This window comes from Oryx dammah, unplaced genomic scaffold (genome assembly GCF_014754425.2).
Source record: "Oryx dammah isolate SB20612 unplaced genomic scaffold, SCBI_Odam_1.1 HiC_scaffold_13, whole genome shotgun sequence".
NCBI lineage: Eukaryota > Metazoa > Chordata > Mammalia > Artiodactyla > Bovidae > Oryx > Oryx dammah.
Window position 1 is genome coordinate 8,311,671 of NW_024070197.1, and position 20,793 is coordinate 8,332,463.

The 20,793-nt window shown below is 43.4% G+C and overlaps 2 protein-coding genes across 2 annotated transcripts; both read right to left on the reverse strand.

The window, feature by feature from the left end:
* Window positions 1-1,126: 1,126 nt before the first annotated feature.
* On the reverse strand, window positions 1,127-2,279 carry LOC120873078 (gastrula zinc finger protein XlCGF7.1-like). Its single transcript, XM_040253817.1, has one exon. It carries the CDS (start codon window positions 2,277-2,279, stop codon window positions 1,311-1,313), a length of 969 nt encoding a protein of 322 aa, XP_040109751.1. The 3' UTR covers window positions 1,127-1,310.
* A 3,135-nt stretch (window positions 2,280-5,414) lies between these two features.
* Window positions 5,415-13,098, reverse strand: LOC120873079 (putative protein ZNF720). Its single transcript, XM_040253818.1, has 5 exons — window positions 13,056-13,098; window positions 11,520-11,543; window positions 10,973-11,085; window positions 6,759-6,885; window positions 5,415-5,743 (listed from the first exon to the last, which is right to left on the reverse strand). The coding sequence occupies exons 3-5, from the start codon at window positions 11,081-11,083 to the stop codon at window positions 5,415-5,417; spliced, it is 567 nt and encodes a 188-aa protein (XP_040109752.1). The 5' UTR covers window positions 11,084-11,085; window positions 11,520-11,543; window positions 13,056-13,098.
* Between the last annotated feature and the right edge of the window lie 7,695 nt (window positions 13,099-20,793).

Genomic DNA, 20,793 nt, shown 5'->3' on the forward strand with positions numbered 1-20,793 from the left:
TGACAGATATCATCCCTCTGTGCTAACAAAGAGTTTATTGTTAGGTATTTTCCCTTCAACCTTAAATCGGTAGGTTGACACTTCATTACATACCAACTTCATCACAAGAAACCGCCCAGTTTTATTAACATGTCATATCACACAGTCAGAATAAAATCTTTTCCAGCCCACTGTATAACTGAATAAAATACAGATTACAAGCATAAACAACGATATTCATTCCTCTGATACAAGGATCTGAGAACTGTGATTCCTACGGTTACGAAACGGAGGTTAATCATTTACGAAACAAGACATACACTAATTACATGAGTTTTCTGGGAGGGGTTTCCATACATTTCTAGGGAATCAGAGATGTCTTTATTTGAAACATGGCAACTAATATTCATGACTTCTGTTGATATTATAAAGATACATCAAGGTTTTGGTGAACTGTCATTGTATTTTACTTAAAAAACAAGTGACATAACTATTGAAAATGTACATCTTACTTTAATATTTGGAATTACTCCCTGAACACTTACCTCATGGTGACCTATAGGGATGTTTGACATAAATGACTAACACCTCCAGTTAGATGTACATGTTACATTACTGTGTCCTTAATCTTCTAATGGAGAATAAATATAAATGATTTCTCCCTAGGATAGAAGGCCTTGTCTCATCTTTGAGACAGCAACCATCAAAAACATAACTTTGCATACACCCTAGAAATGAAGCATAGCAGCATGGAGTAATTTGAGAGTTGAATAACATTTATTTTGGTTTTCAAATAATCACAAATCATGTCAATATAAGCGAAGACATAATTGCTAATAATTGTACATTTCTAAATACCAACCTTCATCTTCTGAGCCATACTAACATATCAATTTTCTATCTATTTTAACTATGGATTACTATCTACAATACTTCTCCTGAAGAGGAACTTCAAAAAACAGGATTCATGAAATGCTTTGTATTGTGCAGGCTTCCCTGATAGCTCAAAAGAATCTGCCTCCCACTCCACTATTCTGGCCTGGAGAATTCCATGGACACAGTCCATGGGGTTGCAAAGAGTTGGACACAACTGAGCAACTTTCACTTTTTCTAGTGTGCAATTTCTGATATTTATTTAGATTTCATTTTTATTACTTTTCTACATTTTCTTTATGTCATTCCTTATCTTTCTTAAATAAATGGTCTTGTATTTTCTGAAGTGTATGTTTAGGACAAACCTCTTCCATCACTTATTACTAGGGTTTGTCTCTAGAACGTGCTCTCTGATGTCTAGTAAGGTGAGAGCTCTGATTAAAGCCTTTGCACTTTCCTTACATTTGTAAGGTTTTTCCTCCAGTATGAATTCTCTGATGTTGAGTAAGATGTGAGTGCTTGATGTAGGCTTTTCCACATTCTTTACATTTATAAGGTTTCTCTCCAGTATGAATTCTCTGGTGTTGAGTAAGAGTTGACTGGTCCCTGAAGGCTTTTACACATTCTTTACATTTATAAGGTTTTTCTCCAGTATGAATTCTCTGATGGTAAGTAAGACCGGAGTGCCTGCTAAAGTCTTTGCCACAATGCTTACATTTATAAGGCCTCTCCCCAGTATGAATTCGCTGGTGTTGAGTAAGAATTGAGTTCTGTCTAAAGGATTTCCCACATTCTGTACATTTATAAGGTTTCTCTCCAGTATGATTTCTCTGATGGTAAGTAAGACCTGAGCATTGGTGAAATTCTTTGCCACAATCCTTACATTTATAAGGCTTCTCCCCAGTATGAATTCTCTGGTGTTGAGTAAGACGTGACTTCTGATTAAAAGCTTTGCCACACTTTGTACATTTATAAGGCTTCTCCCCAGTGTGAATTCGCTGATGTCGACTAAGGCTTGAGTAAGACATAAATGCTTTTCCACATTGTTTACATTCATGAAGTTTCTTGCCAGTGTGGATTTGCTGATCTTGACTAAGCTCTGAATTCTGATTAAGGGTGTTGCCACACTCTGTACATTTGAAAGGTTTCCGTCCTGAATGAATTTTCCTGTGTCTACTTAGACTAGATGAGTTAGTAAAGGGTTTCTCACATTTCTTACACTTGTAACTTTTCTGCGGAGTCTGAATACTCTGCTGTTGACTGAGATTTGAAGACTGAATAGAAACATCATCATATTCACAATTGTAAGTCTTCTCTCCAGTATGTGTACTCTTATTTAGTGGAAAACCTGATGTTTGATAAAAGATATTCCTCCATGTACTATTTTCAGAATCTTTGTCTGATGATTGAGGTCCCTGATGTTTCATAGGGTGAGAGTTTTGTGCAGTTTTACACTCACTTTCATTGCATGAATGGCTTCTCACTCCATCATAAATATTCTTGTAATTATTGGGGGTAGAGCTCTTACTTAAGGCCTGACTCGTGTTATTACACGTGAGAAGTTGTTCAGTATTAACTATATCATGATATGTATTGAAAAATGATGGTAGGATTAACTCTCTTCCATTATTATCAACATTATACATTTTGGAACAGAGAGAAACTGTCTGTTGGTGGAAGAATAATGACCCCTTGCTCACAGATCCCTCAGACTGATTATATTGTGAGTTTCCCCCATCATCTTTAAATTTCTGGTTTTCAGACTTGCTTGAATGTATGTGTAATTGAAGCCTGTGTTCCGAGAGGTTTGCAGGAGTATTTGGAATGGAGACTGGATGACTTTCCAGATTTTCCACATTTCCCTTCAGAGAACGTGTATGTTTCAAAAAATGATTTAAGCCTTTGCTCGAAGAGATACACTTCTCTGCAGATGTGGATAACTGAAATGGGTGTTTTCTGCAGTTTGACTGATATTGCTCATTTCTTTGGGCAGTAATGTCCACAGTGTGTGAAACTGTCTCGGTTTCTTTCTGTCCATATAAACATCTTCTAGATCTTTCACATACCCCCGTATATTCCTGGTCTTTCATTAAATGTTCGTTTCCAAGGTGAGCTCTTTCATATATTCCTAGGTTTGCTTTTTGGATGAAATTTTCTAATCTTGGATTCCTTGACATCAAACCCCGGGTGTTGTGAGAAGACACAGCTGAAAGATACCAAATGAAAGTTTTCTTATCTACTATTCTTATCTACTGGGGCTGGTGTGAGCTCAGCTGGGACAGAAAGGGAGCCTCATTCTCTGTGGGAAGAGAACATGGCAACTGTCTGTGGCAGCAGGACAGAGTGAGACCTGTACACGGGTACTGGTCCCAACCCTACCCACCCAGCCTGAGAGGGTGTCCACTGCTGCAGACAAAGGCTGGGTGCTGAAATGTGGGTTCTGGAGAGCATTGCCAGGCAGAGGACTGCTGTGGGCTGTGAGGAGACATCCTGAGGGGACAGGGTTGAGGGAGGAGCTCTATAAGCTAGAATGCTTGTGGAGGAAGCCTGAACCACCAGAGAGCAGAGCGCCATTGTTGAGTGATGCCCAAAGGGAAGACCCACCATTGCAGCCCCTTTCCCGCTGTGCTGGCCCCTTTACCCCCAGCACTAGGAAGGGCCACCACGTGGTAGACTCTATTGAGCTCCAGCCACAGCCTCCCCCCATGCACCTCCTCCACAATCAGCAGACTCCTGTGCTCTGGGGCAGCCTCTGGAGGAGACACCTGTGGGTGGCCCACACACAGAGAAGGAGCTGAAAGCTCAGCTCAGCCCCAGAGTTAAGGAAGAAAACCTGAAGTCTCTCCTCACGGTTACACAAACCATGCTTTTATACCTGCAACTGGCTTTGTCAACTCAGCCCCTACAGTACATCTGAATGGACAACCAGGGCTCCCCAACTCATGGGAGGTGTAGCTTTAGCAGCTGTGGACTTTGTGGGGATGTATACTAGGGGGTGGGCCAGGCCAGAGTCTGAGCTGCCCCCATAGCACCACAGCAGGTCCAGCTCCATGAATACAATTCTGGGACCTTAGTTCACTGGATCTGTGCTGGTGTTCCAGTGAAAACAACATCTGAGAGTCACCAGAGCAATGTGCCAGCATGCCCTTGATTGAAGGGGGGCCAAGAGCAGTGCCAACATGGGGTCACATGAGACTCACACAGCACATGAGCACACCCCAAGGTGAACAATCCCAGAGGAGCAATCCTTAGTGGCTTCTCTCCCACTGGGTGTCCTCCAATCCTACCTGCCTTGACCACAGATCAGAATCACAGTGAAGAAACGGATCTGGGGGCTCTTCTCCACCAACCAGGGAGCAGACCCCACCCCTGACAGGGCAGTGACATCCATAGAGCCAAGGGGAAGCTCCCCTCAATATCCAGAGCAATCAAAGCCCAGATCAAGGGGATAAGGGTACAAGCCTGTGGACCAACCTCTCCCCCTAGGGGGAAGACAACAGAGCAAGAGGAGCTAGGATCCTGCAGCCTGCAGAACAGACCACAAACCCAGAAAATGTGACAAAATGAGAGGACAAAGAAGTATGGTGTAGAGGAAGGAGCAAGACAAAAAGCTACAAGAACCACTAAATGAAGAAGAGACAGGCAGTCTAATGATTACTCTTCAACTTAAGTCATCTTAAATGCAGATACCACTAGGTGCCCTCTAATTCTTTAACCCACTTTTATTTTAATATGTTATATATGATGTTTCAATATAAAAATCATAAATGATACTGACATAGGTCTAATCAGAAAGCGAGGACATGTAGGACAAAGTCTGGGGAAGCTGATAACAATTAAATAAAGAAGCAGTTCTTGAGAAATTAAGAAATGAGACTTTGAAAATATGGTGTGAACAATATCAATGCTCTGTGGAGATCTAATTGGGAAGGAAATCTTAAAAAGAGTAGATAGCTATACGTAAAATGGATTCTCTTTGCTGTACAACATTGTAAACCAGTTATATTCCAATAACAATGATTTTAAAAGATTCTATTATCTAAATATTGTAATAGTTTGAAACCATTAAAAATATGTTGGAAAATGTTTTAAGCTCTTATGCCAATTTATTTGAAAATTCTTTCAGTTAACTGAATATATTTAAGTCTTTTAGCATTGAGGAATTGGGGCAAATACATTTAACATTTCATATGAGTTCATGAGAAGAAACCAGAAACTTTGAAGTAACCCTGAGACTGGCATTCTTTCTCTTTAGGGAGGTTTTGGTTTATGCAGTGAAGAAATTACTTGAATTTAAAATTTACAAGATCCTATTTGAAGCTTCCAGTGTTTTAGAAATTATAAGTCAGGGAAAAAAAAAAAAAACTCTGTCCCCAATATTCCTAGAACTTTGGCAGTATGTCTACAATTTCGCTCACACACTGCCATCTAGAGGTACAAACTTTAATAGGAGCGTCGTAGAGTTTTTCAGAAATGTGTAGTTTTCCTAGGACCCCCACCCCCACCCAAGAAATGGAATACTAATTGATTCATGCAGGTTGTCAGAGGCCAAGAGAAGGATTTCAGTTCTCACTGTGATTGAGAAAAGTAATCACTGGAGATGAATTCAGGAATGATTTAAAGAGACAGAATGGGGCAGGTGATATTCGCCTATGACAGCAACAGAAAGAAACCCAGACTTCTCTAGAATCATTTCCATTGAAGCAGATCTTCCCAAACCACCCGACAAAGGATGAATTCCTCACTAATCCTTGGACCTGTCGTTGACTCATCGGCTCCATCCATTCACACCTACCTGTGTATATGGCTGGCGTCTCCAGTCTCCTTACATCCCAGGGATTCTGCATTTGCTCCAGAAAGGTGACCAGGTCTGGCTTAGAGACCACAAGACCTGCTATCAGGAAAAGGAATATTTTGTTTTGCTAGAGATTCATCAGTTTCCAACCTAATATGTATTCAAGCGAGAAGAGAAGGCACATGTGCTAAGTCGCTCCAGTCATGTCTGACTCTTTGCTACCCTATGGGTTGTAGCCCGCCAGGTTCTTCTGTCCATGGGAGTCTCCAGGCAAAAATACTGAGTGGGTTGCCATGTCCTCCTCCAGGAATCCGTCCCAACCCAGGGGTTGAACCCATTTCTTTTTACATCTCCTGCATTGGCAGGCAGGTTCTTTACCACTAGTGCCACCTGGGAAGCCCAGAGAAGGCATGGTAGAATGTTAATACAGCCTAGAAATAAAGATTTGGGGACATAATTTCCTAAGCTGTATTAAAATTCCCTGGTGGCTCAGCTGGTAAAGAAGCCACCTGCACTGTGGGAGACCTGTGTTTGATGCCTGGGTTACGAAGATCCTCTGGAGAAGGGAACAGCTACCCACTCCAGTATTCTGCCCTGGAGAATTCCATGGACTATTCCATAGGGTCACAAAGAGTCAGACATGACTGGAATCTTGCTCATTCCATTATTACATTATTAACATTCTAGAGAAGGCATGGTTGAATGTTAATATAGCCTAGAAATTTATATCCCCAATACTTTATCGAAACACTTTTATAACTAACAAACACATAAAGAAAAGATCTTGAGATTCTAGTCAAGTACTACTAAGGCCAAAGTAAGTAAGTAGGAGAAATCTGATTTATAAAGGAGAGTGGCACCCTTTTATACCATAGAACCTACAGAATTACCACTAACCTAGAAGAAGGAGGCAGATTCCATCAAGGAAAAGTTAGAATCATAACGAATCATCATGAAGTCTTCTTTCTCAACTCATAAATATCCATTTTCCCATAGAAAGCAGGGATCTGAGACTATTATAAGGATCAGAAGATTCTAGGAGACATTCTAGAAATACAGGAACCAAAACCCAGTGGGTAGAGAAGGGATTCTGGAAGGCAGTTACCCTCACCCAAGGAGGCCAGGTTCCTGTAGTTCTCTAACATTACATCCCTGTACAATTCTCGCTGACTGAGGTCCAGGCATTCCCACTCCTCTTGAGTGAAGTCTATGGCCACATCCTGGAATGTCAGCCGTCCCTGAAATACAAAGTACAGGTGCCATGTGGCCACGGGAAGACTTCCTAATGTGACCCAAGAGGAAACCAGCAAAAGAAAAGGTTTTGATTTAGGAGAATGTCTGGTGTTACACAAGAATATAATCTTTACACAGTAATATCTTCTACCACATTTTTAACCCCAAGAAAAGAGGATGAGATATGATCCATCAACCACTACAGCAATTATTCTGATTTGGAAGAGAAATTATAATCAGATCAACACTGGCATATTTATTTTTGAGTGTTGTACTCAGTTGACAGATGATAAACCATCTATCAAAAGAAACAGGAAATATTTTTAAAAAGCACTTCCTGATCCAAATGTTCTGGAGTGGGCTCAGTGTGCCACATTTTTCACAAGCTTATTTGAACAAGTAATGTTGAAAATTCTGCTCCATGAGTGACAATGTTTGAACAGCAACAAAGTAGAATAGTAAGCAAAGAATTCATATTTAACTTTGAATTTTAAGTGCTTTACAGATTTTACAGGTCAGATAAGATAGTAACCTCAGCGACAAGAATCATTTTAACGATCTGGTATATACTATTTTCTGACAGTTTTCAGAGTCTTGAATGTATAACAAATAATTTAAAATCAATAATGTTGCTGTAGCATCTTTTGGCAAATATTTTAACAAACTTTCTTTAAATGACAGCTTAAGGGATGGGGGAGCCTGGTGGGTTGCCGTCTATGGGGTCACACAGAGTTGGACACCACTGGAGCGACTTAGCAGCAGCAGCAACTTTTACTTCAGTTTGTGACCCTAGGCTTTAATCAAACACAGACAAATGCACAGACCTAACTCTAATGAAAGTTTATAGAAATTTCTGTATTTGTAAATAATGCTAAAAACAAGAAAAGTATTAGTCACTCAGTCGTGTCCTTCTCTTTCCAACCCCAGGGACTGTAGCTTGCCAGGCTTCTCTGTCCATGGGATTCTCAAGGCACGAATACTGGAGTGGGTAGCTATTCCCTGCTTCAGGGAATCTTCAAAAAAGAAAAAAAAAATCAATCAAATGATGTTAACATGTTCATGCATACAGACATACACTAAAATGGGACTGTATACTTACTAAGAGAAAAACTGTCATGTCAATAAAATCAGGATAATTTTTAACTGATTGAAAATGTACATAAATATTTGAAGATGATATTTTTAGGTTAAGTAGAATAGGGGAAAGGAGTCCAAAATGGCGGTGGCTAAAAGACAAGGAAGGTCCAAGGACCAGAGTGAAGACTTCAGGTAGAACAAACAGCACTCCTGGCTAAACCTAATTTGCATAGGGCAGGCCCAGGTCAAGGAAAAAACATACAAAAGGAGGAGCCAAAGTGCTTTCTCTCTTTTTCTCTGCCGCGTGCGTGTGCTTTCTTTCTCCCTCCACCACGAGCTCCTCCACGCTCTTCTCTGCATCTGAATGCAGAGTTCCAAAGAATAGCAAGAAGAGATAAGGAAGCCTTCTTCAGCGATCAATGCAAAGAAATAGAGGAAAACAACAGAATGGGAAAGACTAGAGATCTCTTCAAGAAAATTAGAGATACCAAGAGAACATTTCATGCAAAGATGGGCTCGATAAAGGACAGAAATGGCCTGGACCTAACAGAAGCAGATGTTAAGAAGAGGTGGCAAGAAAACACAGAAGAACTGTACAAAAAAGATCTTCACAACCTGGATAATCAAGATGGTGTGATCACTCATCTAGGGCCAGACATCCTGGAATGTGAAGTCAAGTGGACCTTAGAAAGCATCACTATGAACAAAGCTAGCAGAGGTGATGGAATTCCAGTAGAGCTATTTCAAATCCTAAAAGACAATGCTGTGAAAGTGCAGTACTCAGTATGCCAGCAAATTTGGAAAACTCAGCAGTGGCCACAGGACTGGAAAAGGTCAGTTTTCATTCCAATCCCAAAGAAAGGCAATGCCAAAGAATGCTCCAACTACTGCATAATTGCACTCATCTCACATGCTAGCAAAGTAACGCTCAAAATTCTCCAAGCCAGGCTTCAGCAATACGTGAATTGTGAACTTCCTGATGTTCAAGCTAGTTTTGGAAAAGGCAGAGGAACCAGAGATCAAATTGCCAACATCTGCTGGATCATGGAAAAAGCAAGAGAGTTCCAGACAAACATCTATTTCTGCTTTATTGACTATGCCAAAGCCTTTGACTGTGTGGATCACAATAAACTGTGGAAAATTGTGAGAGAGATGGGAATACCAGACCACCTGACCTGCCCCTTGAGAAATCTGTATGCAGGTCAGGAAGCAACAGTTAGAACTGGACATGGAACAACAGACTGGTTCCAAATAGGAAAAGGAGTACGTCAAGGCTGTATATTGTCACCCTGCTTATTTAATTTCTATGCAGAGTACATCAAGACTGAACTGAACAACAACAAGGGCGTTTGCCATCTGCCTCTGGGGAGAATGAACCCTATGTGGTGCAACTGACTTCAGTCCCCTTAAGGGAGTTCAGGATGGATTGAGGCACTCTGCTCCAGGGAATCTGCTGAAACAGGTCTTTCAGTTCAGTTCAGTCGCTCAGTCGTGTCCGACTCTTTGCGACCCCATGAATCGCAGCACGCCAGGCCTCCCTGTTCATCACCAACTCCCGGAGTTCACTCAGACTCATGTCCATCGAGTCCGTGATGCCATCCAGCCATCTCATCCTCGGTCGTCCCCTTCCCCTCCTGCCCCCAATCCCTCCCAGCATCACAGTCTTTTCCAATGAGTCAACTCTTCGCATGAGGTGGCCAAAGTACTGGTGTTTCAGCTTTAGCATCATTCCTTCCAAAGAAATCCCAGGGCTGATCTCTTCAGAATGGACTGGTTGCATCTCCTTGCAGTCCAAGGGACTCTCAAGAGTCTTCTCCAACACCACAGTTCAAAAGCATCAATTCTAGAGTGAGATATTTTCAGGAACTGCTTTCATGATCCCAATCGTTGCATCTCTTCATATCTAGAAAAGCACTAAACCACTAAATGATGACTTCAGTTTTTCAAGACTGGCAGGAAACCTTTTGTAAAGTAAGTGCTTGATTGCACTGAACTCCCCCTTCACAAAAGTCACATACTGACCTTCCCCCACTGTCTCTTGGGAGCAGTTTCTCAGAGTTCTCTGAGATGCTGTCTCCTGGGCTGCTGTCCTCATTTTGCCCAAAATAAAACTTAATTCACATCTCTCAAATTGTGCATCTGTTTTAGCTGACAGTGTTCATTTTTCAAAGCAAAGAGTAACTAAGAAGATACAGCATTTCCTCATTAACTGTGATAGGCATATCCATCACTTTTTCTTTCCAAGACCCTTGTTCAAGACAAAAAAAAAAAAAAAAATGAATTTCATAGCGTGGAAATCTCACAGAAACAGTGAACATCAGAGGTCATGGGGTAAGAGTACATGGAAAAATGCATATCACTGCCAGGCATCTTGGCAATATTAGGAAAACCATGATCTCAATCTATCATGACAAGTGTCAGTTTTCTGCAAATTCCACCTCCTATATACCTCCCGTGATCTGTAGCTTAATAGTCCATCTAATTAGTATACTTTTCTTATCGGTATAGAGGATTGTCTCTGCTACTTCTGAAAAATTCAGGAATGCTGAGTTCATTGTATTAACAAGGGCATTTTCTTACTCCTGTTCTAGAGAGCTGAATTGCATCCACATGTAAATTCATCACGGCATTTCCCCGACTTCCCTAAGATCCTAACACTGAACCACATCCCAATGGGAATCTCAGATACCAGTGCCTCCCCGTATTGATCTCTCACAAAGGGAATGTATTCAACATTGAAAGTCACTATTTCATGTTGAGAATTCATCATGCTCTATAGAAAGCCAGGATACAGACAATGGAGAAAAGGTTCTGGAATATGAGGGAGACGAAATCTGAAGAGCTGGTTTTCACTATTAAAAAAAAATTTTTTTTTAAAGGAAAAAATAAGAAGGTGATAACAAGCACTCCAGGCAGAAAACTTAGAAGCAGAGAACTAAAGGTTTGCAGATTCTCAGTCCAGGCATCTCAGGAGGAAATGCAGACACAGCCCCAGACCTGAGACAGGACAATTACCTGAGAAGCTGCCATTTCCTCCTCTTCTTCCTCCTGCTCTGAGTCTTCTGTGGGGATACGACGACGTCTCAAACTCACATCTGCATGTTGAGAAAATACCTTCAAAGGCATCCATATGAAGAATCTAAGCTACTCCATTTTGTTAACAGAAAAACTCCGTTTTGTAAGGTTCTGGGAAAAGAGCCTTTGGAAATCCCCTGACCTCACCCCACAGTCCACGAGCCAATCGGACCTCAGACCAAAATCTCCTGACTTAACGCTCAGGAACTTGTAGTCTACCTAGACAATAGGGACCAATCAAGAACGAACACACAACCTTCGAAAGAACGTGACCAATCAGACGTTCCCCTACCTAGAAATCCTTTTTTTCCATGTATACTCCCTATATAAGCAATGTAATCCAAAACCCGGGGCTCCTCCCTATAGCCGCTGCGTAGGTATCGGTGGGAGCTCCAGCTGGAGCTTGGTAATAAAAACTCTCTTGCTTTTGCATCAGATATCGGCTCCCTGGTGGTCATTGGGAGATTTCGCGATTTGGGCATAACACATACAGCCCTTTAACCTGCAACTGCTGCAGTGAAAAAGAAGAGGTTTTCTTGTTTCTCTCACCCTTTTCTGAGCTCTTTGCTGACTTTCTGTGTTCCTGATCGGTAGTGGGTAATCAAGACTAACTGATATGCTAATCACATCCTGCTGCTCCACTCTATTGGCAGATCTTCCCGGCTAGTTCCTCTCCTTCCTTTTTGCATTACAGAAAGCAGGCCACAGAACAATTCACCAAAGACAATGGACCCTACTTCTGGGCTACCTGAGCTACCTGGCTACGAGGGTTTTGAAAAAAATGCAAGAGGAAGACCTGCATTCAGGACCCTGAGGGAAACTTCACTTTTGGCACATCTGAGACCTCAGGAAGGGAGGATTTAGGGCAGGAACTTCTAGAAGCAAAGGTCAACCTGATTTCCTGGGGAGGGGCTCTTTCTAGGATGCATGTGGTGGTTCTCAGCCTGTGCCTGCGCCCTTGGGGTACGGGAGGGGAGAGGTGAGTGTTTGGTGGGAGTCACCTGGGGACTTGGGTTCCTGCCAGGCTTTCTTGCAGAATTCTTCCCAAAGATGTCCTTAGTTTTTTTCACCCTCCTCTGCAGCCTGGGGACACAGGTTTTCACAAAATGATTTGCATTGTGACCACCTATCTGCAGGTGTGGCACCTCCAACTTCAGAGACCAGGAGCCTGGAGGTACTTCCACCACAGCTTTCTTTTGACAATAAACCGGAGATGGCGGGAGGTCTGGCGAGCTGCAGTCCATGGGGTCGCAAAGAGTAGGACAGGACTGAGCAGCTGAATTGAACTGAACTGAGCAGGACACGCTAGGTTAACAAGTGTGTGTGGGCAGACAAATGCCTTTGAAAATGATGCCCTAAGTGCTATCTGATGACCAACCAAGGAAATAATGATCGGTGTTGTCATAAGTTACATTACACATGAATTAACACGTGAGAACGTTGTTCTACTTCCTGTGTGTGTTTTTTTCTAGGTTTTATGAATCAACTGCTACAGTTTGTTGTCTGCGCCATTTAGAGAGCTTTATTTTCTCACATCTTTAAAATATAATGACTAAGGAAAATTAAAGATAGAAGCATGTCCATCTTTCTAATATTATATATTCTAAAAAATATTCAGTGTGCATGCACCAGTGCCAACTTTGTAGAAGATTTAGATTCACAACAGAGTTCAGAATAAGCTATACACATTTCCCATATACCTCTTGTTCCCACACGCGGACAATCTCCCTACTTACATTTCCCCACCAGAGTGAGCCTTTGTTATCACTGATGAATCTACAAGGACAGTAAATAAACTCTTATGTTTCTCTTTTAGGGATGTGCACTCCATACCTCTGGATAAATGTATAATAACATGTGTCCATCACAACAGTTTAACACAAATTATTTCACGGTCCTGAAAGTTCTCTAGATTTAGGATATTCATAGTCCTTCCTTTGAAACCCATGGCAACCACAGATCTTTTTAATCTCTTCTATATTTCCTACTAGATTCCCAGGTGACTGAGTGGGAAGAAATCTACCTGCCAATGCAGGACATCCAGGTGATGTGGGTTCGATCATTGGGTCAGGAAGATCCCCTGGAGGAAGAAATGGAAACCCACTCCAGTATCCTTTCCTGGGAAATCTATGAACAGAGGAGCCTGGCAGGCTACAGCCCCTGGGGTCACAAAGACTCAGACACAACTGAGCACATATGAACATTTACCTACACCAAAGTGTCATATTGTAAAATTCCTACTTTCTGTAGCATTTTTGAATGGCCTTCTTTCACTTCGTAAAATGCATGGAATGATTATCCATGTATTTTATGCCTCGAAAGACTAACATCCAAAAGCTTAAGAACTACCTCTGCGCCTATATTCCTGCTCAGTAAATATGTTCATCAACACCATTTTTTTAGATTCCATATATATCTGTTAAGACAATATTTGCTCAAATATAGAGAACAGATGTGTGGCCACAGCAGGAGAAGAGGGGAACAAACTGAAGAGCCCCACTGACACACATACACCACCGTGGCTGAAATGCTGGAGAAGACTTTCGAGGCCCTTGGACTGCTTGGAGATCCAGCCAGCCCATCCTAAGTGAGATCAGTCCTGGGTGTTCATTGGAAGGACTGATGCTCAAGCTGAAACTCCAGTACTTTGGCCACCTCATGCGAAAAGCTGACTCATTTGAGAAGCCCCTGATGCTGGGAATGATTGAAGTGGGGAGGAGAAGGGGAGAGAGAGGATGAGATGGTAGGATGGCATCACCAACTCAATGGACATGAGTTTGAGTAAACTCTGCGAGTTGGTGATGGACAGGGAGGCCTGGTGTGCTGCAGTCCATGGGGTCGCAAAGACTTGGACATGACTGAGCAAGTGAACTGAACTGAACTGATGGTTAAAACAGGTAGCTAGTGGGAAGCTCCTGGATAGCACAGGGAGCTCAGCTTGGTGGTCTGTGCTGACCAGCGGGGTGAAATGGAGATCACGGGAGGGAGGTTCAAGAGGGAGCAGATTCATGTTTACTTATGGCTGATTGATGATGTCATACAGCAGAAACTAACACAACATTGTAAAGCAATTATATTCCAATACAAAATATATATGCATCTCAAAAGGAAATAAAGCTAAACAGACGGGTCACCCAGTGGTGGAGAATCCATCTGACAGTGCCGGGGACGTGGGCTTGATCCGTGGTCCAGGAATACTCCACATGCTTTGGGGCCACGAAGCCTGTGTGCCACAACTGCTGAGCCTGGGTGGGGCAACTTGCTCTTTTAGACGGGCAAGAGGCAAATGAAAGATGCTCATCTGAGCTAAACAATAAGACATGCAAAACAAAGCTACAATGATGCGTCATCTCATGCCAGTCAGAATAACAATTAGCAAAGAGCACACTAATAATATCATAAACGCTGAAGAGGCTTGGAGATCAGGGAACCTCCTACACAGCTGGAGGGAATGTAAACTGGGGCAGTCACGGGGGTAGCACAGTGTGGAAGTTCCTTAAAAAATGTAACTTCCTGACATTTAAGGAAATGAATTCCATGAAAAATAGACAAAACAGATTAATTGACAAATTGACAAGTTTTGCAGTTTTTAGTCAATCATCTGCAATTCTAAAATGACCAGTTTTGATCTAGCATTTCTAAATTCTCTAAGTTAAATGTGTACGAATACACATCAGTTCAGTTCAGTCACTGAGTCGTGTCCAGCTCTTTGAGACACCATAAATCGCAGCATGCCAGGCCTCCCTGTTCATCACCATCTCCCGGAGTTCACTCAGACTCACGTCCATTGACTCTGTGATGCCTTCCAGCCATCTCATCCTCGGTCGTCCACTTCTCCTCCTGCCCCCAATCCCTCCCAGCATCAGAGTCTTTTCCAAAGTGTCAACTCTTCGCATAAGTTGGCCAAAGTACTGGAGCTTCAGCTTTAACATCTTTCCTTCCAAAGAAATCCCAAGGCTGATCTCCTTCAGAATGGACTGGTTGGATCTCCTTGCAGTCAAGCATCAGTTCTTCGGTGCTCAGCCTTCTTCACAGTCCAACTCTCACATCCATACATGAGCACAGGAGAAACCATAGCCTTGACTAGACGGAACTTAGTCGGCAAAGTAATGTCTCTGCCTTTGAATATGCTGTCTACGTTGGTCATAACTTTTCTTCCAAAGAATAAGCGTCTTTTAATTTCATGGCTGCAGTCACCATCTGCAGTGATTTTGGAGCCCCCCAAAATAAAGTCTGACACTGTTCCCACTGTTTCCCCATCTATTTTCCATGGAGTGATGGGACCGGATGCCATGATCTTCGTTTTCTGAATGTTGAGTTTAACCCAACTTTTTCACTCTCCTCTTTCACTTTCATCAAGAGGCTTTTTAGTTCCTCTTCACTTTCTGCCATAAGGGTGGTGTCATCTGCATATCTGAGGTGTTTGATATTTCTCCCAGCAGTCTTGATTCCAGCTTGTGTTTCTTCCAGTCCAGCGTGTCATGATGTACTCTGCATATAAGTTAAATAAGCAGCCTGACAATATACAGCCTTGATGTACTCCTTTTCCTATTTGGAACTGTCACATGAGTGTATGTTCCTCGATTCTTTGTCTCGTCACAACAAAGATTTGGAGTGATGGAAATTAAAGCCCCCTTGGCAAGTCACAGCTCTCACGTCTTGGATAGACTGTGTTATAGCTCTCAGGTCTCAAATAGACCGTGCTATAGCTCTTAGACAAATCAGTGTTACAGCTCTATTTTATTTAGAAGAGAGCAGGAAAATCCATCTTTGAGGCATGAGGGCACGTCGATCTAAAGACACGAGGAGAAGAGCACCCCAGCACACGGGAGAGAGAGTGAGCCAGCTAGCTTTGGCTCTTTTATTTATGTTTATCTCTCCCTGGGCCTCTCCTATGTAAATTGGGCCAGCCTGGAGTGTTGTTTCTTTTACCTGAGGTGCTCACTCCGGTCCTCGGACCTTCTTTTGTTTCATTTTCGCGAGCTTTTCCCTTCCTTGTCTGTAGCCACCGCCATTTTGCACTCCTCTTCCCTGTTCTACCTACCTAACATTCCACCCTCAAGAGATGGGAGGACCAATTCTTTGGGAATAGGGGCGTTGAGGTCTTTCTGGCTACTTCCTGCTGAACTGGGGCGGCGAGGGGTATTGGGCTTCTCCCTCTTGCTAGTCTCAAGCCTCAGAGTCCTTATAGCGGTGTCCATTTAAGGGTGAGTGATATTTTCTGTGGTCGGCTGTAGTTTTACATCTTTGTTGAACTGGCACTGTATGTTGTAGCTTGTTGACCTGGGCAGAGACAGAACAGGTTAGACAGCCGACTGTACATGGAATAATCACAAGCATCATCAATATAGCCTAACAAGGACTAGTAGGGATATTAGCCAAGTTTAAATTTACATCACCAGTATGGCTCAAGTCCCTCCTTGTTCAGGGATCAGAAGATCTATCTCTTGTCTGTTTTGGAGTATAATCCTCTGTCAGGCTGTGTTGGCTCTTTAGAGCTATCTTGAGAAATCTTATCCCCAGAAACTAGATTTTGGGGGTGTTTATTAGAATGGCATTCATTGGTAGTCCTGAATAGGTATCTGAGATCTCCCAGGGGCTCACAGGTGTATTGAGTGTCCTCTTCTGTTTTTTTCCATGGCTTGACTCATGAGTAGTGAAACCAGGAGTCATGTCCTGGTACCTTGACTGCTATGGGGGTAGAAAGTATTATAGGGTAGGGGCCCTTCCATGTGGGCTGGAGTTGAGCTTTTGGGGACCCATCTTTCTAGTCTTTAATTAGGACTTGAGTCCCTGGAGCATATAGTGGTGACTCCTTAGAATCTTTTGGGTCCTGGTTTATACTCCACAAGCGTATATCCTGTTGGAATTGCCCAATGGCCATGGTATAAGACTGGAGGGTCTGAACCTCTGGATCTAGGAAGAGGTCATTGACATAAACAAAAGGTCTCCCATATAGCATCTCATAAGGACTAAGACCAAGCTGTTCCTTAGGAGGAGAGCTATCGATAAAGCCTCCTTCCATTCCAGGGAGGTCTCCTGGGTTTTTTTTTTATTGCTGATTTTAAGAATTGATTGGCTCTTTCTACTTTTCCTGAAGATTGAGGCCTCCAGGCAAAATGGAGATAATAAGTAATGCCCAATGTTTTCAAGACCCCTTGGGTGACTTAGAAGGAAATGATGTCCCACTGTCACTTTGTAATGACCTGGGCAGACCAAATCTTGGAATGATTTCATGGAGCAGTTTTTTTACCACCTCCTCAGCCTTCTCAGCCCGGGTTGGAAAGCCTTCAATCCATCCTGTGAATGTATCTATCATGACTAATAGGTATTTATACCCTTGAGAAACTGGCATCTGGGTGAAATCCATCTGCCAGTCCTCTCCTGCATAGGTCCCACGTCGTTGGATTGGGCTGGGCCAGCTGGGGTCTTTGAGGTCCTTGGGGGTTGTTTAATTGGCAAGTGGGACAAGAGGACACCACCTGTCTTATAGTTGTTCGGAAGCCTGTTCCTCTAAAGGACCTTTCTAATAATCTTTGGAGGGCCTTTTCTCCTAAATGAGTAGTGGCATGTAAGGAGTTAACCAACTTCCATTGGAGGTTCCCAGGCAGAAAAAGGAGTCCCTCCTTTTGGAGCCACCCCATATGATCTTCTTGAAAGCCCTCGCTCTTAGCTTTAAGAGTCTCCTATAGGAAGGAGTTTCTGGCAAATTAGTCTGTGGAACTAAGGTGGCAATCCCTATTAGGTCATGGTTCTGTAATGCTGCTCTCCTAGCTGCCTGATCCGCTGCTTGGTTCTCTCGTGCCACTTCTGTGTTCCTTTTTTGGTGTCCTTTACAGTGGGAGACTGAAACCTCAGTGGGCAGATGGACTGCCTCCAGGAGTCAAAGAATTTGATCACCATATATGATTGGGGACCCTCGGGTGGTCAAGTGGCCCCTTTCTTTCCAAATAGCCGCATGTGCAGGTAGCACCAGAAAGGCATACTTGGAATCAGTGTAAATGGCTATTCTTTTTCCTTTGCCCAGCTCTAAAGCTCGAGTCAGGGCTATGAGCTCAGCTAATTGGGCTGAAGTACCTGGTGGCAGAGGCTTAGCCTCTATGGTCTCAAAATTGGAGACTACTGCATACCCAGCTCTTCTTTTTCCATCCAAGACAAAGCTGCTTCCATCAGTGTACCAGATTTCCTCAGGATTGGTCAGAGGATCTTCTGACAATCCCTCTCGGGGTTTTGTCCAGTGGTCCAAGGTTTCTAGACAAGCGTGAAAGGGGAGAGAGCCCTCGGGGGTAGGCAGGAGGGTGGCTGGGTTAAGAACCTCACAAGGGGATATAGTGAGGCCTGGATTTTCCATCAGCATTACTTGATATCTGAGGATTCTTTGATCAGACATCCATAAATGGACTCTCTCATTTAGGAGTTGTTTTACTTGGTGGCTGGTAAAAATAGTTAGTTTGCCCCCAAAGGAGAGTTTTAAAGCATCTTCTATCATGACTGCAATAGCTACAAGATTTCGAAGGCAGGGGGGCCAGCCTCGGGTAGTTGGATCAAGCTTTTTGCATAAGTAAGCTACAGGCTGGGGCTCAGATCCCAATCTTTGAGTTAACACTCCCAAGGCTATTCCCTCTCTTTCATGGACATAAAGTTGGAATGCTTTTTCTGGGTCTGGCAACCTCAAAGCAGGTGCCTGAGTTAAGGCCTGTTTTAGTGTAGCCTCTACCTTCTTTTGAGGAGTTCCCCACATCAGTGGGATTGAATCATCTCGTCCCTTTAAGCTTTCATATAAGGGCTGGACAAGTAGACCATAGTTGGGTATCCAGATTCTACAATATCCAGTTAGCCCCAGGAAAGCTCGCAATTGTTTTCGAGTGGTGGGGGAGGGCAACTGGAGGATTCCTTGTACCCAATCAGAGGACAGCCACCTGGACCCGTGTGTAATCTGAACTCCCAGGTAAGTGACCTTTGTCTCGACCATCTGTGCCTTAGCACGGGAGACCTTATATCCTCTTTCTGCCAAGAAGTTTAGAACCTGAACTGTGTGTTGTTGGGCACTTTTCTCATCTGGAGAGCAGATTAGTAGGTCATCAACGTACTGTAATATTTTCCCATTAGGTCTCAGGTCTAGATCTAGGAGATCCCGGGTAAGGGCCTGTCCAAACAGGTGGGGGCTATCTCTGAACCCCTGAGGCAATACTGTCCAGGTCATCTGTTAGTGTTTTTCTCCTGGGGCCTCCCACTCAAAGGCAAAAAGATATTGGGATTCTTTAGCCAGTGGTATGCAAAAAAATGCGTCTTTGAAATCCAAGACTGTAAACCACTTGGCACTGGGTGGGATTTCTCCCAAGATTACATAGGGATTGGGTACTGTGGGATGGAGGGGGACTACAGCTTCGTTTATGATCCGGAGATCTTGAACCATTCGCCGGGTTCCGTCTTTTTTCTTTACTGAGAGGATTGGGGTGTTACATGGCGAACTGGTGGGGACCAATAGCCCACAAGCAAGGAATTTATTTATTAAAGGCTGTAGTCCCTCCCAAGCCTCTCTTTTGAGAGGGTATTGTTTCTGGTTAGGAAACCGAGTGGGATCTTGGAGGACAATGATGACTGGTTCAGCTTGGTGGGCTCGTCCAGGAATCCCCTGGTCCCACACCTGGGGGTTAATTTTGTCCTCCCATAGTTTTTGGTCCCTCTCTATTGAAGAACCTTCAGTAGTAACCAGGAGCTGCAGGGCTCTAGGGGCTGAAAAACTTCCCATCACAAGGGTGGTCCCCAGGTTAGTGAGTATATCTCTTCCCAATAAGGGAGTAGGAGCTCAGGGACCACTAGAAACTGGTGGAAAAATATTTGTCCATCCCAGCAACAAAGAAGTGCTCAGGTGAATCTTTTAGTAGTTGCTTTTCCTGTAGCACCCCAAATGGTACAGGTTTGGGAGAAGGGTCCAAAGTAGGAGATCAAGACAGAGTAGGTAGCCCCTGTGTCAACCAAGAAATTTTTGCACCTACCTGCCACATCCAGCTGCACCCTTGGTTCCAGCCCCATGATGGTTATATGTGACAGGCGGGCTGGCTGGAGCAGGCCCTTCAGTCCTCTTGAACCGTCATGAGGGTAGGCTTGGCACTTGACCTTGAGGCTCTTGGGTCCTGAGGGCAGAGTGCCGCCCAATGTCCCAGTTGATGGCATTTGTGGCAAGCCATTCTAGGAGACTTGTCGTGGTTTGGACACTCTTTGGCCCAATGCCCCGCCTATCTACAGATCAGGCATTTGTCTCGTGCCTTGTCCTTCAAGATCTCAGGGTTTGCCATAGGGCTTCCCTGGAGGGCAGCCAGCATCTGGGCATGCCTCGTCTCTTTCTTTCTCTCCTTCTCCTGGGCCTTGGCCTCCTTCTCCTGTTCTCTGTTATAAAAGGTATTGGTGGCTGTCTGGACCATCTCATCTAAAGAGGCAGCAGGGTCCTGCTGTTGTAGCTGTTGTAACTTAATTCTGATATCTGATGCACACTGGGACAGGAATTTGTCCTTTAAAATCACCTGTCCCTCGTAAGAGTCTAAGTCCAGATTGGTAAACTTTTGGAGTGCCTCTTTTAGCCTTTCCAGAAAGGCAATGGGGTTCTCATTGGGCTCCTGAGTTATTGTTGAGACCTGGGCATAGCTAATTACTTTTTGCTGGGCTTATTTCAGTCCTGCCTTCACACAGATTAGAAAATGATCTCTTTCCCAGATGTGCTCAGGGTCATTATAATTTCAATTAGGATCAGAGGAGAGGAC